The 20,203-nt window shown below is 36.1% G+C and overlaps 1 protein-coding gene and 1 long non-coding RNA gene across 4 annotated transcripts; one reads left to right on the forward strand and one right to left on the reverse strand.

The window, feature by feature from the left end:
* Positions 1 to 560: 560 nt before the first annotated feature.
* On the reverse strand, positions 561 to 6,866 carry LOC114356719 (uncharacterized). The gene is made up of 4 exons (XR_003656240.1): positions 6,385 to 6,866; positions 1,109 to 1,398; positions 770 to 912; positions 561 to 681 (listed from the first exon to the last, which is right to left on the reverse strand). It is a non-coding gene; the product is annotated as an uncharacterized LOC114356719 (long non-coding RNA).
* On the forward strand, positions 5,200 to 18,689 carry LOC114356718 (uncharacterized). 3 transcript variants are annotated; one of them, XM_028310050.1, is made up of 3 exons: positions 5,200 to 5,446; positions 12,486 to 12,940; positions 17,472 to 18,689. In XM_028310050.1, exons 1-3 carry the CDS (start codon positions 5,377 to 5,379, stop codon positions 17,949 to 17,951), a joined length of 1,005 nt encoding a protein of 334 aa, XP_028165851.1. In that variant the 5' UTR covers positions 5,200 to 5,376; the 3' UTR covers positions 17,952 to 18,689. The 3 variants fall into 3 exon arrangements, with proteins under 3 accessions (XP_028165851.1, XP_028165852.1, XP_028165853.1); XM_028310051.1 differs by lacking the exon at positions 5,200 to 5,446 and adding an exon at positions 9,401 to 9,715; XM_028310052.1 differs by lacking the exon at positions 5,200 to 5,446 and adding an exon at positions 9,401 to 9,618.
* Positions 18,690 to 20,203: the final 1,514 nt, after the last annotated feature.

The raw sequence follows: 20,203 nt of genomic DNA on the forward strand, positions 1-20,203 counted from the left end.
AATCATTTTCAACATTTCCATTAAGAAAAGCGTGGCTACAAAGCCGTTTGCGATAGCAAACTGTCACTAGTATTAATTTTCATCATCATCATCATTTCAGCTACAGGACGTCGCGCGTCGTCCACTGCTGAACATAAGTCTCCATACTTTACAATAATTGACTACAACGAATCTACAATATCAAATTTAATACCGTAGGTACTTAGCCGCAAGAACTAAATTGATGCAAACACACTATCGATTTGTTGTAGGAGGGTGTCTCGATTTTATTATGGTCGTAGTACCTTCATAAAGTTTATTGGGATATGACGAAACACCAACTCAAGTCTAACCTTTATTAGACCACCTTATAAGTCGAAATTACTTCACGCTATTTAGCTGGTGAAGGTTTATAACCTTAGTTATTTACAAGTAAACAATATTTAGCGAAGCGGTACATCCCTAGTACTTAGAACGTCGATTTACAAAGATACAAGTAACCTACTTTAAGAATAAAACATCTTAAATTAAAATACTCTTTTCCTATCTTACGGAAATTACCTCTCAAACGTACGTACCGTTTTCGGATTTTACAATTGCCTTTAACCATACTTGGGATGTTGGTGCCTAGTACTTCTAACTTCATGAAATCACATCATTTTAGAGCCCATCTGTGTACTAGGGGAAGGCCTGTGCCCTGAGCTAGAACAATAAAAATCTGACTAACAATACAATTGCTAACGTAACAGATTTTTCTGATTATAATCTAATGTATTCATAAATGCTGTACCTTTAGACCCATATAAAACTGGCTCATCGTTTGTTATCTCTCTATGATGGCTTTTCCAATTTCCAAGTTTTTACACCATTTGTATAAATGAATGATTCTTGAAGTGTATTTTGTCCTTTTTCAGGTTAGGAAAACCGTTGATCCTGAAATTAAACAGAAGAAATATGTACTTAATTATTTGTTACAAATTCTTATCTTATCACAACTTTTCAAACGTAAGGAAACCTTATTTACTGCTTTATAGAAATAGATAATCTATAATCTAAATGTCAAATTTTCAATTGTACTATATTGAAAAGATTAGTCATAACAAGTAATACTTGCACAAAAAATACTTACGTAGATGGGATCCTACGCAGTCGTGCATTCTCATTTCCGATTGCCATTTGCGTTGGACATTTGTAGAATCTAGGATTTGCATAGACAATGAGTACGGGGTTTCCACAGGTCAAACGTAACTGAATTCTCTGTAATCTCAGTATCAGGATGTGTAAATAACCCCACGTTTTGAAACCACTTAATATGAACCGAACCAATTCAGATTTCCCTGAGAAAGGCACGCTTTTTGTGCGTTAATGACCTCACTGTGGGTGACAGTCACACCGACGCGAGCGTAGACACCGGATTTCCTGAAAAAAGTTTAATTGATTTTTATTATTTTTGTACATTAACATGTAACATTGTTGTTTTCGAATGTAGTTACATGCAAGTGCAACATTTTAGCTAGAATTTGAGAGATGTACTCGTAATTATTATAAACTAATGATTAACGATTTATTTGTAAATGATGTGAGGTCAAAGTTGGACGTAGTTAAACCTGAAAACCAAAAATAATTTACAAAAATTAAAAAAAATTATTATAACTATATAACTATTCGTATATGATACTATGCGAGTATTTACCGTTTCTGAAAGCCCTGTTACCAGTTTCCCCTAGCAACTGTTTCTAGAAATGACATAACGCGCATTCCTCAACAGAATCTGTCACCAATCGATTACAAGTCGCAATGTCACCAGTCGAACAATAGGTTACAAGGTAAAGGCTACGGTGTGATGTGAACTTCCATACGTAATTGTGTCTTTTGTTCAAGAGTGCATTTACGTAGTAATTATGCGTTCACAATGCGAGCGCATCACGATATCGTAGCGTTGACATACCGCGGTCGTCAAGCCGATCGCGATTATCGATACAAAAGAATAGTCACTCGGATATCCAGTGTTTATCGATCTATGATTTCTAGAGCCTTTGGTTTCTTTACCCAATTTTATTTTTTGATTTTTTTCTAGTGTTTCTTCGCTACTTTGAACGGTCAAAAGTGTGTGAGAGTTCTATCATCTAAAGAGTGATTTTATTTTTTTTATTCATGAGTTTGCTTTTTCTATTTCAGTTTGTAATAAAAGCGTCATCAAGAATAGACTTAATGATACAAATTACCAACGGAGTTAATAAACGGAAGTTTCACTTTACATATTTATAGCAATATCTAAGTAGTAGCGAAAATAATTATTAGGATGGGCTATGCTTTTCCTTAAATTCTTAATTATTTGTGTTTTTGTGATAAAGTTTATTAGTAATTTTCACTATAAATTCAGTAAGTACTAGATATGAATTTTATTGTATGTCATCATCACTGAAAACTTAAATCGATGAACTCACATCGATGATTTAATAGTGATAGCATGTCTCAAAATAATCAAATTACCTTATTTATTAAATTGTCTGACTAGTTACATACCTATAATACTGCTGAAAATAGTCTGTGGAAAATAATACTGCTGAATAATGTAAATGAACGATTTTTTAAAATCGGTAAATAGTAAAAAAGTTTTAAGATTTATGGTTCCATCTATTTTTTTTTGTCGTTGTTGATTGTGATCGTGATACCATCTGCTTATGCCTAAGTTAGGTATACTGGTAAAGAATGCCTTATGGCAATAAGTTCACCTTATGTACCAATTTTTATGGAATTAAAGATTAGATAAATAAATACCATTACACAGGTAAATTACAACTCGTATCTTGATATAAAATCTAGTCGTTGTGAAACTTTTCATCATTTCAACCAATGGCAGTCCATTGCTGAGGGTAAGGCAAGCCTACCACAAGAGACGCTACGCAACAAGGTTTTTCGCTTTTTACATCCACCAGTCCCGTTATATTTTTCTATCATTCGATAGAAAAATATAACGGGACAATATAACAGGTAGGTAAGTGTACACTTTTATTTATATTTTTATAAAATTTATTTTAGTATTAATTTACCTTTTTTTTTTTTTAATTTTAACAGTCATTTACCTAAGCTATGAAAATAAGCATTGAATTTCTAAACAACTTTTAAAAGCCCATAAAAATGCACACAACTCTCCGAGTGGGTCCGCCAAGCTAAATACAATCGCCAATAGCCGGCGGGCCGTGCCGACATGTGTACTGAGCATTCGCTCTAGTTAGTTTAAAGTATGCCCGTTATATGCGAAGGGAGCCCAACCAATAGGGCGGGAGCATTCCGGGAGCACCGCTGGAGGTGGCAAGAGGCGGGATGCTGACACCAACTCCTCCCATTCCTTCATTATAGCCAACTACTGCCAACATTGATTGACGCAAACCAGAGATTGATGAGAAATGTAAAGCCAGAAACCAGGAAGCGGTGATAATACAATAAATTTAAAATCCTTTCAAACATCTGGCTCACTTTTTCAGTCTTGAAGGTTCAGTTCTTCAAACAATTTGGCTCTTCCTGGTTTGTTACGAGCTTTGCCAGTCCCAACATGTGTGAATACTCCAATACTTATAATACTCCAATAAAAAAAACAGGTTGAATTTGACCCACTTATCGAAATACAGGCTGAATTTGACCCACTTTAAGTGCTTATTTTACAACTTGAACATAAAGGCTGAAAAATTATTTTGTATTTTTTTCTTAATTTGTTTAGAACATTAAGGGCTTGAATTAACATAGGTTTTCAGGTAGTTGAATAATATTGAGGTCCATACTTGGAAAGGCTCTTCAAACCTTTTGGTTTTGGTTTGATTCAGCTATGAAATCTATATTTATAATGGCTTATACTAGCACAGTGACCTCCGTGGGTACAATCACAAGATAGAAGAAGAAAATTATGAAAATTGAACTATCTTACAAACCAAAAGCTTATTTTAAAAACCTTTTATTAAGCTTTAAATGAATCACATTACGAGTGATGCTAAAGTTACTTTGAAAGAAGAGCCTCTTCCTCTCTGATTAATGACCAACTAGCTTCAAAACGAGTCGCCTCTCGCTGGCGCCTCTTTTGTAGCTCGGTCAAGTAATTAAAAGTGTTACCAATGACTCATATTAATTAACGCTTCCATAATTGAATGGAATGGTTCTGCGGATTTAAGTAATCTCTGAATACATTAACCAGTCAAACCCTTATCGCTTCACTTAACTTAAATATTTTGGAAAATATTAAATGAGTAACTTAGATAACTTCACGCATGAAACTTTTTTAAACTTATTTGGATCTTCGAACTTGCATTATTCTTCAAATTAATCACTACTAGTATTTGTGTATTTGAAGATACAGTAGCTACGACTACGTCTACAAAATGCGTAGCACGTAGTATGTATCTACGATACTAGAAACTAGACCAAAGACATCTTTTTTTTACTTAAATTGTTTTTGATCATGACCCCACTTAAAAGCCTATTTTCTATGAACTTTTTCGTTTCTACATAATTATCATCATTTCAGACATAGGATGTCCACAGCTGAACATAGGCCTCCCCCAATGATTTCCATAATGACCGGTTTGACAAACTTTTCTCTAAAAATGCTTTTAGGACTAAGGATATTGGATTATAAAGAGCCATGAACTTACAATCAAACTGAAAATATTTTTTTTTCTTACAGATAACAGTTGAGATAATCAAAATTTAAATATCCGAAGAAGAAGAGGAATTTGCAATCTACAACTTCTGGTGATGCTAACTGTAAGTTTTTAAAATAATATTTTATCGTCAACTCATTAATAAATTAACTAATATATTTGAGTTGAAAACACACTGCATTTCAGATATTTCTGAAAAAAAGACCGTCGAAATCAATATTGATGAATTAGTTCCATATCCGCAGCTCAGCTCACATTGTGAGCTTATTGCTGATATTTAAAAAGGTCACTTTACATCAAACTAAACAGCGATACCGCGACGCGCGTCCAGAGCGATTTTCACACACCTTCAGGATCCGGTACTGGAACACATGTATTTGTTTGGACAAGCGATTGCGTAAGAAGGCGCGCGTTTACGTACTAGCGCGCGCGACGTCGCATCCGTGACGTAATGGCGGGCCCTCTAATGCAAACAATCAGTTTTTTGCACCCTTTATACGGGAGCGCCGGCAACGGCATATAAGCGGCGAACCGAACGAACCGGCCTGAGATCGTAACAACCGATCGCCTGAAGTCGCCACCGCGTAGCATATTTTTTTTATCGCGGCCGACTTCTGTTCTGTTTTCAAATTTTTAATTTATTCCTTTTAAAAGAAAATTGTGATGTGCCAGTGACTGAACTGTGAAATCGTGTGACATTTTTTTATACCAAAGATATTTACTCTGTGATAATAAAAACAAAATGATTGACACGTGCACCTGCAGTAAACAATGTTCCTCAAAACAAGGATTTGAATCTCTCAGATTACACTGTAAGTATTTATATTCATTAATACATCGTTAAAAAATATCGAATATATTTATTATAATAATTTTCACCTGAAGTATAAATTTTTCAGTAATGAAATTACGATAAGGTGTCATTGATTAGCATTTAATAAATGCACTAATGATTACAATTACCATAACTTTTAATTTACATACAAGAAATTACTGTAAATAAACATTTTCCAACATTTCAGTTTCAAAGTTAAAATTAATTTTCATTCAATCAATTTCACAATTAAAATTAATTTTATTTAAGTTTATAAAAATATTGCGAGGATTCTGACAAATAAATATTAAACCATACCAGTTCACAAAATAAAAGAAAACTATACCTGAAAAAGAAAAGTTTTCTTTTTTGGCGGGAAATCACACTCAGAATGTCAAGCTTCACTTTTAAAAAAAGTTGAATTAAGTATTTGAACTTAAAAAAACAATAGACAATAGGTGCTTAATTTGAAATTCGCGCCGGTGAGTGACGACAGCGGATCGCCGCGTGCTCATAAATAAATAAATATCTAAGTCGCCACAGATAAGCTCGTAACACTAAGTTCTGTGGGTCATTACATATGGCACAATGAGGTTCTATAGCTTTTAAAGGGGTTACCGTGATGAGTAAAAGCCTCTGTACACGTTGATTTACATTGCGGCTCCAGAACAATGCCGTTCGGCGCTAGCGCACCGCAGTGTCGCGGAAGCCTTCGCTTACGGTAAAGTTAAATTAGCCGCTGAAATTATGTTGAGGAATTTCAACACCTGACTTGTAAGGGCTAACATGTTACACAGTAAAAGTTTGCTGTGATATCTAAAAAAAATTAAAATGTAATGTGAAAAATAAGGCGATTTTAAATTAAATGAGTAGCACTTTTCTCCAGAACACAAGAAAATTATGCGATTTGTAGAGCAACTTCATTTATACACTTACGTGATTTTCCATTTGGAAAAATTGGTGTGGTATGTGGAACTTCTATTACATTAGCAGGTCATTAGGTAACATTAAAAAACAAACACAAATCACTGACCGCCATAACCAGGATTTAACACCAAAGATCTTCCAAATCACATCGCTTCTGAATGACGAATCGCCGGATCTACTTTACTTTCTACGAGCGTGAGTAATAATGGCCGAGTGAGTGATCTGACACCGCTTTTGTAGGTTTTCATTTCGCCCACTCGGGAAAATTCGGGAAAATCCGTGACTCACCGGTGAGACAACCCGCGGAAAAGCCTCCTATTATGGAAACCATTAGAAAAATTTCGCACAAAAACATCGATGAAAGCTAAGCTATTATATCACATTCTATTCACAATGGGAATCTCCTCGGATGAAAAAAGTATCTTAATTGCTCGTTCCGAGTTCTGCATAGCCGTTAATTATATTGTTTGCAGAAACGATGCGCAAAGAGCGAGTTGATCGCGACTACTAGCGTCCGTATGTGCCTTACAAAGTTATTTAATTTAGTAACCTAATTACTTGTGACCGCATGACACATTATTACACTAATTTGCCAAATTGGTAATGGTTGTAAAGAAAATATTAGCTAAATTTAAATTTTGAAATGCTCTTCCTTTGTAGCTAAAAAGGGTAAGAAAAGCAAATAGCGATATTTAAACTGCCCTAATGATACTAGTCTTGTACAAATTACAGTTTTCAGTTTACTATAAATTTTCAGTCTGTATTAGGGAACCCTGAAAGCAAGTATACTTATCGCGTGACTGACACAAAGAACAATAAAACACACTTATGTTTGAAAACATTGCTAATATGATATCGTATTGATTCATCATTTTCAAAATTGTGCCAAATATAAGATAAAAAACCATAATCACAAGATAAACGGATTCGCATTGACATTATCGAGTAAAAAATGTAAGTAAGTGTATTAATCGTACGGACCTCCTACGTTCTCATTTCCGAGGCATTTACCATAGACAAAACAAAGCTCCGATATTCGGGAAGTATTAATCATAGACGTAATAATCCTCTATTGACAGTATCAATAAACATCCGAACACAATGGGCCGGCTTGTTAGCCGACAAAAAACGTGTCAATGTAAATACTCGAGTTGCTAGTCCAAATGTTTAGTAAACGACATACGAGATAAATCTGGCACGAAACCCGTTCCTTTCAGTGGACAAAGTAACGTGTGTGATTCTCGGCTTTTTGGTGTGGCCTGCGAGCTTAAGGTGCATCTACACCGATCAGATAAGCGGTTACGTTTAGGTATGTCGTTATTACGTGACACAATGTCTCGAATTTTGGTACAATTAAGGTTACTTTTTTGGATATGCTACCTAATATTACAGAGGCATTGATTTACTTTTATAAAGCCTTAGTTTCACGTCGTTATTTTCCTAAATCTTTGTTATTTTGTAGAAATAAATTCAAGTCCAGTATGAATGAACCATAAACCATGCGACAACATGTCCAGTATTCTTCCCAGGCCTCGTTAAGGCTTTCCTTCCAATTCGCACGTGTTGAGTTCTTCCATTTTTCGCGATGTATTTGAAGTTCGTGTGCCGACGGCGAGAGAAATTGAAAGTACCCACTTACCTACTTCGGTGACACTTTTTTGTTTACACAAATTAATTCGCGCGTGCGTTTCGCTTTTTGATACTACGTCGTTAATAATGATTAGTACCTAATGATTAGTTATGTTTGTTAAATGACTTTCTCTTATAAATGGGGAGCAAAAAAGTTTTCTTTTTACTAAATTAACTCTACAATTTTAAATAAAATTCCTGCCTTTTGTTACAAAGTAAAGAATTTCACAGAGAATTGTAACTATTTAAATGATAAACATTGATAATGGCATCAACTATTATGTTATTTTTCACAATATTGCGAAATTATCAGTTCTAACACATCAGCTGTAATATTTGGCTACGTTTAACATAATAATTTGTAAATACGTCAATCGTAATCGTAATCAGGTTGCGATTTAGTCTCAACTTGTTACAAACTCGATCGCGAATCGGCGCGCCGTATCGAACACGCGTCTGCGACTCGATACGCCGATAAAAGTTTAGGATAGACTCATCGATGAATCACCGCAGGTCTAACCGAATAAATGTACACTTGCACGAGAACAGCGACGAGTGTAGAGACGAATATTCTTTAAATAAATTTGCATTTAAGTGATGTTTTCTTACAAGTTTACAGGCGCGCCAGAATTGAATTATGTAGTGTGGAAATTTAGTGTTATGGAACAGCTGATGTAAATTTCCGAAGCAAAAATAGATCTGTAATAGTAATAAGCAGGTAGGCTACCAGTCTACACCTAAATAAGGTGTCACTTTTAACATACGCAAAACGTACATTCCTATTCAATCATATTTATTAATATAATTTTACATCAGTTTAATTTTGTCCTCATTCATCTCCATTGCGACATTCCTGCAAAGTATTATAATANTTTTATTATTAGTCAGGAAATATATTACTCAATCGAAACGTAATACATCTCATCATACACGTACATCTATATTTTACATACATACAATAATTAAGGTTGTCTGTACATAAGTTTATTTAAATAACGAAAATCTTAGTAACTATGTAATTAACATGTAACATAATAAAAAGTTTTTATTGTTTTACAAATGACTCAGTATTCTTTTTAATACATAATTATATTACAAACAACATGATCATACATTAAATTATATAATACATTAAAAATTATTCTTTAATTTGTAAAGTGAAAATCGCATAAAAATGTTCCTATAAGTAGGAAAGCATTTTCCTAGTTTTAGCAACAACTTTTTTAGTCAAAATTAAAAACGTACTAGTGCAGTATATTAAACATCAACGCATCAGTACCAAAAAACAAACGCTTGGGGAGTCTCCGAGAGGGCCGGAGTTCGCTGCGTGGCGCGGGTAAGGGTTTTCGCATAGTGTTTGACCGGCTATTTCATGTACCGTGCAGCATTTCGGCGCCCATTCAACGATCGGAGCCAGCCCGCGCGCCGGCCTCGCACGCGCACCGGTGACACACGAACGAACGTAAACACTAACAGTGATTCCAATTACAAAAAATTTTTTTAATCCTCCAAAAGTGCGAGTGGCCAGTTTTCAGTGAACAAAAAAACCGCGTTCGGAACATGGACTTGCCCGAAGGAACATCAATGCGTTGTTCATGGATGTCTTTTTAACTGGTGTGTGATGTTTGTTTATGTTTTTTGTTGCTTCGTAGACAAATGAGAGACCGCTTTCGTTCAGGAATACGCGTTGACATTAAACAGTTGACCAACGGTGGGTATTCGTGTTTTTTACATAATATTTTTAAATACTTTTCATGATTAGAAAATTTTGCAATCATTTTGAATATTCCATGCGAAACTTAATCATTGCTTATTTCACTCGCCGGTGGGCAAACTTGAGAGGCTTGGTATTAAATTCTAATTAAATTAAATTAAAATCGTAAAACGTGACGTTTGCACATGACCGTAAGGCCTCATGAAAATATAAAATACGTCTCATTGCAATGCATAACGCGAGACCCATAAACAGAGAAATCTTGATAGCATCGGGACTTAAGTGCTTCCCTTTCTCCGTGGTAAGTTACACATGAAACCGCATCAGTCATTGTAATTCTGCAAGCCGAGTCCTAACTCGATTGATGATCATTTTTGGAGGCACCAAACGAGAAATCTCGTACCGCCTAGACAGCGAATCGTGTGGGAATGAACAACATTCGAGTGTCGGCAATCGATCAAAGCATATTTCGCTGGAACCCGCCCGATGTCATGCGATACTCACTAACTTTAACTTTTTTGAGGCAACCGATGCGCGCTACTTATTTTGGACATAATTTAATTCAATCTCGAAAATTTTGCTGTGGTATAGATTTACATACTTAATCAAATATTGAGAAAATTTGAGAATGATATTAGCTATACTTAGTATTTATTGAATATAATTTAAACAGTTAGGAAAAACTGCTTCTACCTGATTTCAGTATTTTTGAGTGGCTAATGCGAAAATATTTTGTATGAGTATATAATGATTTTAAAAACAGTCGTTACAGTCCTATAAGCTTTCCACTATGCGATAAATCTTTGGGAAAACCCCATGACGGTAAATCACTTCATGCCCGTCATTTTTCGCGGTAACAATTACACGCGTTAGCATTGTTTGATCTCGATCCGTTGATACTTTAATCTGCAAAACGCTTATAGCTGGCACAGCCTAAAAAAGTTCCCACAAAAACCTCGGCTGATCCGCAGTAGGCGAGCCTCGCTCATATGTTTGGACGTCACAGCATCGCATCTATTTAGCATACGTTATATTGTCAACGACTCTGATTGACCTAATGATTCACTGACCATTTACCTCGGTTTATCCTCGTCTGACGTAACATACGAACGTGTTAAATTTTCACTATTAGTTCAAACGATAACACGCGTTACAAACAGTTCATCGAAATACCATTCGCCTATAACACCGGCAAACACACAAATGCCAAGAAGTACCGAGAAATAGCGAATAACTTAAGATATTGCCACGGGTTAAGTGTTTGAGTTCCTCCAAAACTGATACCAAAGTGAGGCTTTATTGGCGCACGTTTGAGGCCGTGACTTGCTCAATATTGAGCTCTATTAAAACTTTATAGCCTACCATTGGCGACTATTGACACATAAAAATTGTAAATACGGCATGAAAAGGGTAACTTTCTACGTTTTAGCACTTGAGGCGGACAAAAGGCGTTTCAAAGTTGGCGCTGTTTCTCCTCCTTTTAAAGTTTGAAAACGTCGCTGCAGAATTGCACGTCTCCGTTTGGCACATAAAATATGTTTTATGGCGGCGGCGCAAAACATCAAAACCTTCAATAACAGAGAAACGTTAAATCGAATGAGGAGACATGCGATTTTTGCGCAAACGGTGCACTGCGCGTCACGCAGCGCACATATGAAACTGCCTTTCGGAGAACAAACTATAGAAACTAGTCGCTGTCCACATGTCATTAAATCACTCGGGCTACCTGTAATAGTCTACTAGAAAATGTGCATAATGACGTCGTCGCTAGGCTTTTTACGCCGGCTCGACGCGCATGCGCCGCTGACTGACGGCGCTGACATCAAATTACTTTACAACAAAACAACTCCGACGCGAGCTCGAATCAATTTATCGAGAAGTCTCCACCGAGAACGCCCTTTATGAATCGAACATTATTTATGCAGTGGCGTTTAGTATCGATTGCGGTACCAAACGTTGTCCCATGAGAGTGCTCTGACCGAAATTGATTAAAAAAATCACGTGCGTCCCAGCGAAGGCTAATGGGCGCCGAGAAAGCCCCCGAGATGGAGATCGCGCAAGAACTCATGCGGTTGAGTACGAAGCGCCGCGTTTACGATAATCATGGAGCTTATTATTTTTTATGTGACTCCTCGCTACTCCCGCCCGCTTAATATGAATGCACGTTTTTGAGCCAACACTGGTTTCGTAACGAGATTTTCATTATTTTAATTTAATAGCACTGCCGAGATTTGTGGACCCTACGCAAGGTACGCAAGACTCGCTTATCGCTAATAGTCAATGAAAGATTAAATATGATCAAGTATACCATCCAAACGTGCAATTATTGTGCAATCAAGTTTATACTACTCATAAGATCACGGGCTCCCATCCTCGCGAGCTTAACTAGGCTTAATGAATAGTTTTCGTTTGTCGGCATGTACTTAGAGAGAAGATAAATTATTACTTAACTGTGCAAAATTTTTAAATAAGTAACTCTAATCATTATGAAACACTGCTGTATTATCATGCAATATTAGGGTAATTCGACTTTCATTACTCCTATACATATATTTAGAGTACCATTCCGCTTACACCTTATATCACGATAGCCTACAAATCGGAAATAGATACGTAATGACACAGACACTTGATATACGATATGAGTAATTATTTAATTTTATTGATACTAAATACAAATCGATAAGGAATTAACCGTATCGCATTAATGATAAAACAATCAGTTCACTTTCATTCAGAGTGCTAACAATACGTTTTCTTGTTCCAGATTTTCCCAAAAAGCTATTGGTAGCTGTAACGGTAGTGATAATCGTAGCGATGTGCCTGAGGCCAGCAGAGGCAGCTTCCATAGAGCACAAGAGACAAAGAGGCCTGCACGACAACATGAAACCAACCAAAGACTCCAGCGTGTCGCGGACAGAGGCTCTGCTGAAGGACCACAAGAGGCGGCATCAAGGCCAGAAGAACGGGACCCACACAACCAAAGATACCCTCGGGAGTTTAAGAAGACAGACGGACCCGTACGAGAGAGCGCGAATAAAGATAGAGAATAAAGTGGCGTACACGAAAGACAACTTTGACGAGAGGCGGAAGGAGCTGAAGGAATCTGGAGATTATGGCTCCGGGATGCCGACGTGGCTGCCCAAGACTAACTTCGTGGATATCCACTTCCACAACTACAGAATCTCACACAAAAATGAGGCGGCGAAATCGAAACGCATTGTAAGTATTTATTTTTTAAATATCTCAAACAAAAATAGAAGCAGGCAATTCTTGTAACTTTAGTGCTAATAACCACCAGCAAGTTTGTAGATACAGTGCTGGTAATATGACATCATTTGATAAAAAAATTCTTGTCACTGATTATAGTGATGCAATGCGATTACAATGAGGCGTAAGCGTTCGGTGTACAAATCTGACGGCATAATTGCCGTGCTCCATCACTCGGGGGCGGGGCTCATCAACTCTTCCCGTTCAATATTCGCGCATTTTTAATTTTTATTCTCAACTTTATCCGAGACAAAGGATGCGTGCATTAGCAGGCCGCGGCTTAAATGAGCTTCGTCGGGCCAAATTACACCCGAGCCGCCTTTGTACCGCGTTTATTTACTTCACATTGTACTTAAGGGCAATAACTAGGCACAGGCCCTTCAATTTTAAAGCCGTTGCCTTTAAAAATTGGCACAGATTAACTCAGCTTCGATCCCTCAATGCACAGTTTGAGTCACTCCATTGCGGTACTTGTAGCGATTTTATTGCCTTTTTGATAAATGTCAAGTCTTTACAAAAACGTGTCGCTTAAATTGTCGGCTTTACTGTTTAATTTACTGAAATTGTAAATTTAATTTAAATGTCAATACTGTCGTTAATTCCCTATCGTCGATTGTAAAACAAAGCACAAAATACCATAAAGCCCCAGCAGACAGTCCATTAATAACGGCGTTAACCGGCCGCTGGCCAGCCAACCAATTAAACGCTCAAGTATTTGCATAGATTGACATCGTCCGATTTCGGCGCCCGCGCACGCGATCGCACAGACACCAATTAGCAAATGACAGACAAACGCATTATCGGCAACCAGTAATAACAGTCAGACTTGATTATTTGATTGTTTCTCACCTCGGCTCATAAAAATATTTAAAGCACTTAACGGACCGAGGCTCGGTATTTACCGAACACACATCTGGACCGCGGTTATGACTTTCTATTATGTATTCATATCGGACACCCACTAATTAGTACACAAAACTTAATGCGAGACAATAAGTGTGTGCCAGTGTCCGGTGTCCAGACGCGCGGCGAACCATTGACAAAATTATTTTCTAACACAACAGTGTAGAGTCGACCAGTATTCCAAACTATGAATATTGAACACTCAGTACGGCTCCACAGTTCGTCAATGCACGGCCACTTAAGAAATTCAAATATTTGACATTGGGCAAAGGAAAGCGTTAGAGAATTCAAGTGATCTTAAGCTTTATTTGACGAGAACGATTTAAAAACTAAACAATGCTCTAATGAGATGAAAATAGGGTTCGACAAAAGGTTTGAAGTGTGAACTGTGGCGCTGAATTAGTTTTTCTTTTAAGCTTTGTTTCATAATGTAAACTTAAAAGCAATTTTCTAAGAGCTTAGAGAGAATTCTAAAACCCTTAGCCGGCCACGTTTAATAATATTTCAGCACAAATAAAGGGCGGGGACATTCCACCACGCAGTGCTTTCACGGCGAGCGCTCGCGCTAGTGTTTGTACAGTATTTACGATTTAACAAAACAGCACGAAATGTTAAAAACACATTATTTGTCCGAGTGAGACGAATGTGAACTTACGATCTTGGGCCGTTTGTCCGCGACACGTTTCGCGGGTTAAGCCTGCGAGGCGCATTGTGGCTGCGTTTTCAGCTTAGTCCGCCATATTTGCCCGCCGCTTTATTGGTTGCGCGCGCGCACAATGCCGCGGAAAAGCGACGCGTTAATCGGTTTATGAGCCGTGAAATGTTTGAGATCATTATTAGATTATCGGTTTATGGACTTAGATTTAGAATGCATTTTTGGACTAATGTAAATCATTCTGATAATTTTGAAATTTTTCTTCTAAAAGCTTCATTATTTAAATATTTTACAGTTGATAATATTGTTGAATGAACAACGAAAAATTTTAAACTTAGCTCTAGTTATCATAATAGCGGATGTCATTCAAACCTAAACATTTAATTCCGTCTGCGGCATTGTTATTAATCATTTCGTTAATTAATGAAGTCTATAGAGGAAGTCCACGGGACGCCGATCGTGTCATGCGACTCCGTAAACAAATACCTAGTACTTGATCGCTGGCTCCGCGTTCCCGGAACGGTGAGTGGGCCACTTAATGAGATGAGTTCATTCGGCTGAACGGTTAGCAGTTGAAATGTTTAGTCAGAGGTTGAGGTTACCAATCAAGCAGTTTTTAATTTAACTTTCTTTAATAATTTAAATTCGTGCAAAAGACAAAAACAATCGGACATGTCAATTGAAATGCGAAAAGAAAACAAAAGAAAATCGGACGACTTAAAACATATTGTGTATGAATGAAACCAATTATACCAATATACAAACAACTCTAAAATAAAATAAAAATTAAGAGTGTCGCTTAAAGTCACATAAATTTATATCTTTATTATTAGGAAACTACCTATAAACACTATCATTAGCAACAACAATACTAAAGACGCACTTAACACCATAGTTTATTAATCAATATCACTTCGAAGCGCCAACTTATTTGCAGAAGTGATTCAAAGATCAATTCTAAGTAGTTATTGTATTTGCGCAAAACCATTCGTGTTTAGAAAAACAATCGGAAGAACAACATTTTCCAGATCATTTTCATGTTTTAGATATCAGTCAAGTCTTAGACAAACGGCTTGTTTTCAGAAATCAGGTCGGTCAGTAATAAATTGACTTTCAAATATTTTATTTTTCACTGTCAGTTTGTAAACAATATTGACAGTGAATGCATTGTATGCTAACGGAGATAAATGTAATACCTACTTGTTATGACTCTACAAAACAGAAGGATCTGACAATTTAGAACACTATTTTTTCTCTAAATCACATTAAACTAAGCACAATAGATCCAATAATAAGTATTAACACAGCATTAATTCCTCATCACACAAAAATTTGCCCCCAGCGGGATACGAACCTGCGACCGCAACAGCCGTCAAAATAAAGCACATTCAAACCGCGAACTCATGACGTTATTTCATTTCGGTGTAGTGATCCTAAGTCCAAAACAAACATAAAGCTTTTGTTGTACTTTAACCCCTTTTATGGATATAATTCATCAAAAATACGTTTAGTCAAGAGCACATTAGAGATTTTGATGCCAAATAACATCTATTACTACGACATAAGATGCTACTGTTCTTAGATTGAACTCTGTACCACAGTAGTCAAGTAACACGTGAACAAATTGTAAATTTTCCTCACTTCGCTTGCATAAGCGCTCGCGCATTTTTAGAAGAATAATGCGCGATCGGTTACTCGGATCGAGGCAAACCGGCCGCCTGCATACCGGCCCGTCAGCTCTGTCATTGTTGATCGACTATTTGTATTGTCCTAGGACGTCTTTCTTTACGTCTATTTGTCATTTATTATAATTCTTAATTTACTGTTTATCCTGAAATAAATCAGGAACTCAATGGAAATCTACTCGAAACTCAGGAAATAGTAACACATGTCGCAAACTATAAATAAACTTACATAAAGTCGTTTTAAATCACAAATAAACAACACAGATTTATTACTGCTCATGTAAATAACTAGACTCGCGGCGAGGTGCGAAAATACGTAAGCATTAACTGAAAATTGCTATTTATTAATTAGCAAGTTATGAGACAATCTTTTGCATAATAGTGGCGCTTAAACCTGCGGCATAATATATGTAAATAGAAACTCATGATCAAAGCTCTAATGCTGATAATTTTGATAGTCAATAATTTACAATTAAAATAATTGTTTCCGTAATATCTTCCAGACAAATGAGTTTCAATTACAAAACTATGTTTATTGTCATTACAACGCGAATGTAATATTAATAGGTACGTTTGATTACGTTATGTATTAACAATGTAACCTTTGCAAACAAACACGACCAAGTATTATTTACGTTTTAAGACAATATGACCTTTATACTTACGTTATTAAGGCTTTACATGAACCAGCATTTGACTTGACATTATTGGAGAATTCGTCAACGAATGCAGTTACGAGAACTCAACGGAGCGATAAATGTTTAGCCTACACAATAATGTCTAAATTCAAATGCCCTTAAGTCCTGACAATTCGTCTTAGTGACACGAAAGCCTGCGACAGAAGCTCGCATTGATCCGGCTAAGAGCGATTCCAACTATAGATACTACCTAATAATGTTTACAGAATACGCAGCCTCGACACAAATACGCACACTAAAGTATTCACAATATACGCCGCACTTAATTCATACGCGCTCTGTCGCAAGCCACCGAAACTTAATTCCTTCATGAGCCTGCTTTAGCAAATTTATGTTATTGTCGCCATTCACAAAGCTGTTATGTGTGGAAATGACTTAACATTGTCTTTTGTTGCACTAAAGTTACAAGTTACACCTAGGTATAGCATTAAAGCGTAGTTAAAATTATTCACCTATAACGCATAAGCAATTTGAAAAATAACATTGTATTTCCTCTCATTACACGATCAGCAATAACTTATCTCCTTTTTCTTTTGTTACAGTTCGTCTTTCTGATCCGAAAGCTCTACAAATCTCTTTTGGAGTACCACGAGCTGTTCAAGCGCTTCAAAGTCGTGGAAGTCGTATCCCCCGACACACAAATCACCAGCTACAACGTCAAGAGGCAGGTCATCTTCACCAAGACGACCGACGACCTCTACAGCGCGATAGAAGATATCAAGGACGCCATGATCAGCGTAAAAATGCCTGCCCCCAAAATCAACCTGGCCAAAATGAAGCTAGACACAATAAAACCTAAAGTAGACGCAGCCAGATACCTAAAAAATGACGACATCCTCCTCAGAGCGTATGGAAACTTATTAGATAACTGGCATCTAGAGTTCAACTGCTCCAAATTCAGGAAAACAGGCAAGAACAGAAAAGTAGCGCTGCACAAATGTGTGCAGTACGAGAACAACCTTAGAGAAAAAAGAAACAAGCGCAAAAGAAATAAACGCAAGAAGCAGCCGAGCAGCCCATAAGTTAACTTGCTTTAACGCGGAATATAGATTCTGCAACTTAACNGACTTAATTTGTATTTATTGAACTCATTGTTGCCGCTTCAGTACTTATTTATTTAAAATTATGCTCTCTTACATGAGATGTTAGGCATAATTTGAATGTTTGACGATACGATTTGTTGATTAAGTATTGGGTACTTTCTCTGTGATATTTAGTATTGTGTAGTCGTTAATTATTAATTTATTGATTAGCATTTAAGTCGATGTAAGTCCAACTGTACTTATGCGCGATGCTCTTTCTCGTCTTGTCGCTTGATTTTATAATCTCTTATTTATTTTCCATTTCCGATTGTTGTAAATCATGAATAATACTTTTATGCAAAGCATAGAAACTGTTATTTCTATTCAATCTCCTACTAATGTATATCTCGTATAGTGTTATTGTGAGGCAAATTGTTATGCCATTTTCGCCACGAAAGACTTTTAAATTAATTTAAGTTGCATAATTAATTTATGATCTATATTTAACTTAAATTATGCAGAGTTGGTTTGAAGTTACAACTATGAAGATATAAAATATTTGGCAATAGATGATAAAGTATATTTGATGTAATTTTAAATCAACTATGTACTGTAAAATATTGCCGTTAGATAGTTTGTTAGGTTGTAAACAATGAACTGATACCATGTGAATATTACCTTTACTGTGTAAATATAATGCATAATTGAATGCAGAGTTTTCATTTAACATTGGACAGATAACGTATTACATTATGTAAACATGAAATAAATGATTGGATTATTTATAATGCATTTGTTTTGTTTCAATCACTCGATCTCTATCATAAACTTATTTAATTTTAATTTATGGGCCCTAGCACTAAATAAATATTATAATTAAGAGAATTACTAATCAAATGATATAAAAGAAACAATAATACACACCAAACGTCTATTTACCATAGGAAGTTATGTATTCATAATCTAGGCCTTATCAATAAAATCAAAAATTTCAAAATATTTTAATTAATCTTTAATTAACGTCAATCAGATAGTTTAGATTAGAGATGAAACGGATATCCGGTAACTATCCGGTAAGCCGGATATCCGGCCTAAATTTACTATCCGGCCGGATACCGGATAGTAACTCACTATCCGGCCGGATACCGGATATTAAAAAACTACGACAATTTCCTATTAATAAAATGAAATACATTAAATCTTTGAGGTAAACATCAATAAAATGGCATAAATTAATGACGGACTTTATTTAAAGTCCAAAAAGTTACAGAAAGTCATACCTTTAAAAAAACTAATTTCTTTTTCTAGGCTATTCACTCTAATGACGAATACATAAATAGTAAATATCTGTAAAGTCGAAATATTGCCAAATAAAATAGGCGATTTCACTTTGATCACTGATGGTCTGAGGGCTGAGTGTGAGTTTTTTCAAACGCGCTCGCTAGTGAGAGCGTCAAAAAATGACATTAAATGTATGACGGATTGTACAGCGCCCCTAGCGGGAAACTTTCAAAAACTAAAATTTTCATTCATTTTTTAAACGCGCTCACTAGTGAGCGCATTTGATTGATGTAAACTCACACTCAGCCCTCTGATGTCAAGATGCAGTTTAGTCAGATTATGCAGCAAGTAAACTAATTTAATTTTAGCTATTCAATCACACACTCACGATGGCAACCGAAATCGCCCGAATCGATCTGCCCCCTAGACAAGTGGCAAAGTCTGACATTCTATTCGGACTGATTCGATTTTCGAAAAATGTGACTAGTCTAGTCTACTAATAGACCCACTGATCGTGTTCGAAGCACCTGTGCGGCGCTAAACTCTTCACGACATGCAACGAGACAATATCCGGTATCCGGGCAAACAACTATCCGTTTCATCTCCAGACTATGCCTCTTAATTGATATTATTTACTATCAAATATGATATTTAATTCCGAAATAAGATCCGATAAGTAAAATCGCAGGTTGGTGCTAATCGCGTACAAAGTTAAAACAAGATTAGTTACAAAAATAGTTACCTACTTAGATTTCAATTTATTTATTTAAAAAAACGACCTTAAAAATATCAATTTTAACGACTTTAACTTTAGCCTTAAATTGTTTGGTTCAGGGATGAGACCGATCCCATATTATTATTAGCGTAGGTTTAGTCTATTTTATTATTGAGTTTTTACCGATTTTTTAAAAATAAATCTAAGTAGACTTACTTAATATTTTTTAATTTATTACGAAAATATTGTTTTATAA

The sequence above is a fragment of the Ostrinia furnacalis genome, unplaced genomic scaffold (genome assembly GCF_004193835.3).
Source record: "Ostrinia furnacalis isolate ACB-3 unplaced genomic scaffold, ASM419383v2 OfSCF2870, whole genome shotgun sequence".
In the NCBI taxonomy this organism is placed as follows: domain Eukaryota; kingdom Metazoa; phylum Arthropoda; class Insecta; order Lepidoptera; family Crambidae; genus Ostrinia; species Ostrinia furnacalis.

Coding starts and splice junctions, on each gene's coding strand:
- LOC114356718 (XM_028310050.1), top strand. CDS start 5,377: ATGATTGACACGTGCACCTGCAGTAAACAATGTTCCTCAAAACAAGGA. Junction 5,447..12,485: donor TGAATCTCTCAGATTACACT/GTAAGTATTTAT, acceptor TTCTTGTTCCAG/ATTTTCCCAAAAAGCTATTG. Junction 12,941..17,471: donor CGGCGAAATCGAAACGCATT/GTAAGTATTTAT, acceptor CTTTTGTTACAG/TTCGTCTTTCTGATCCGAAA.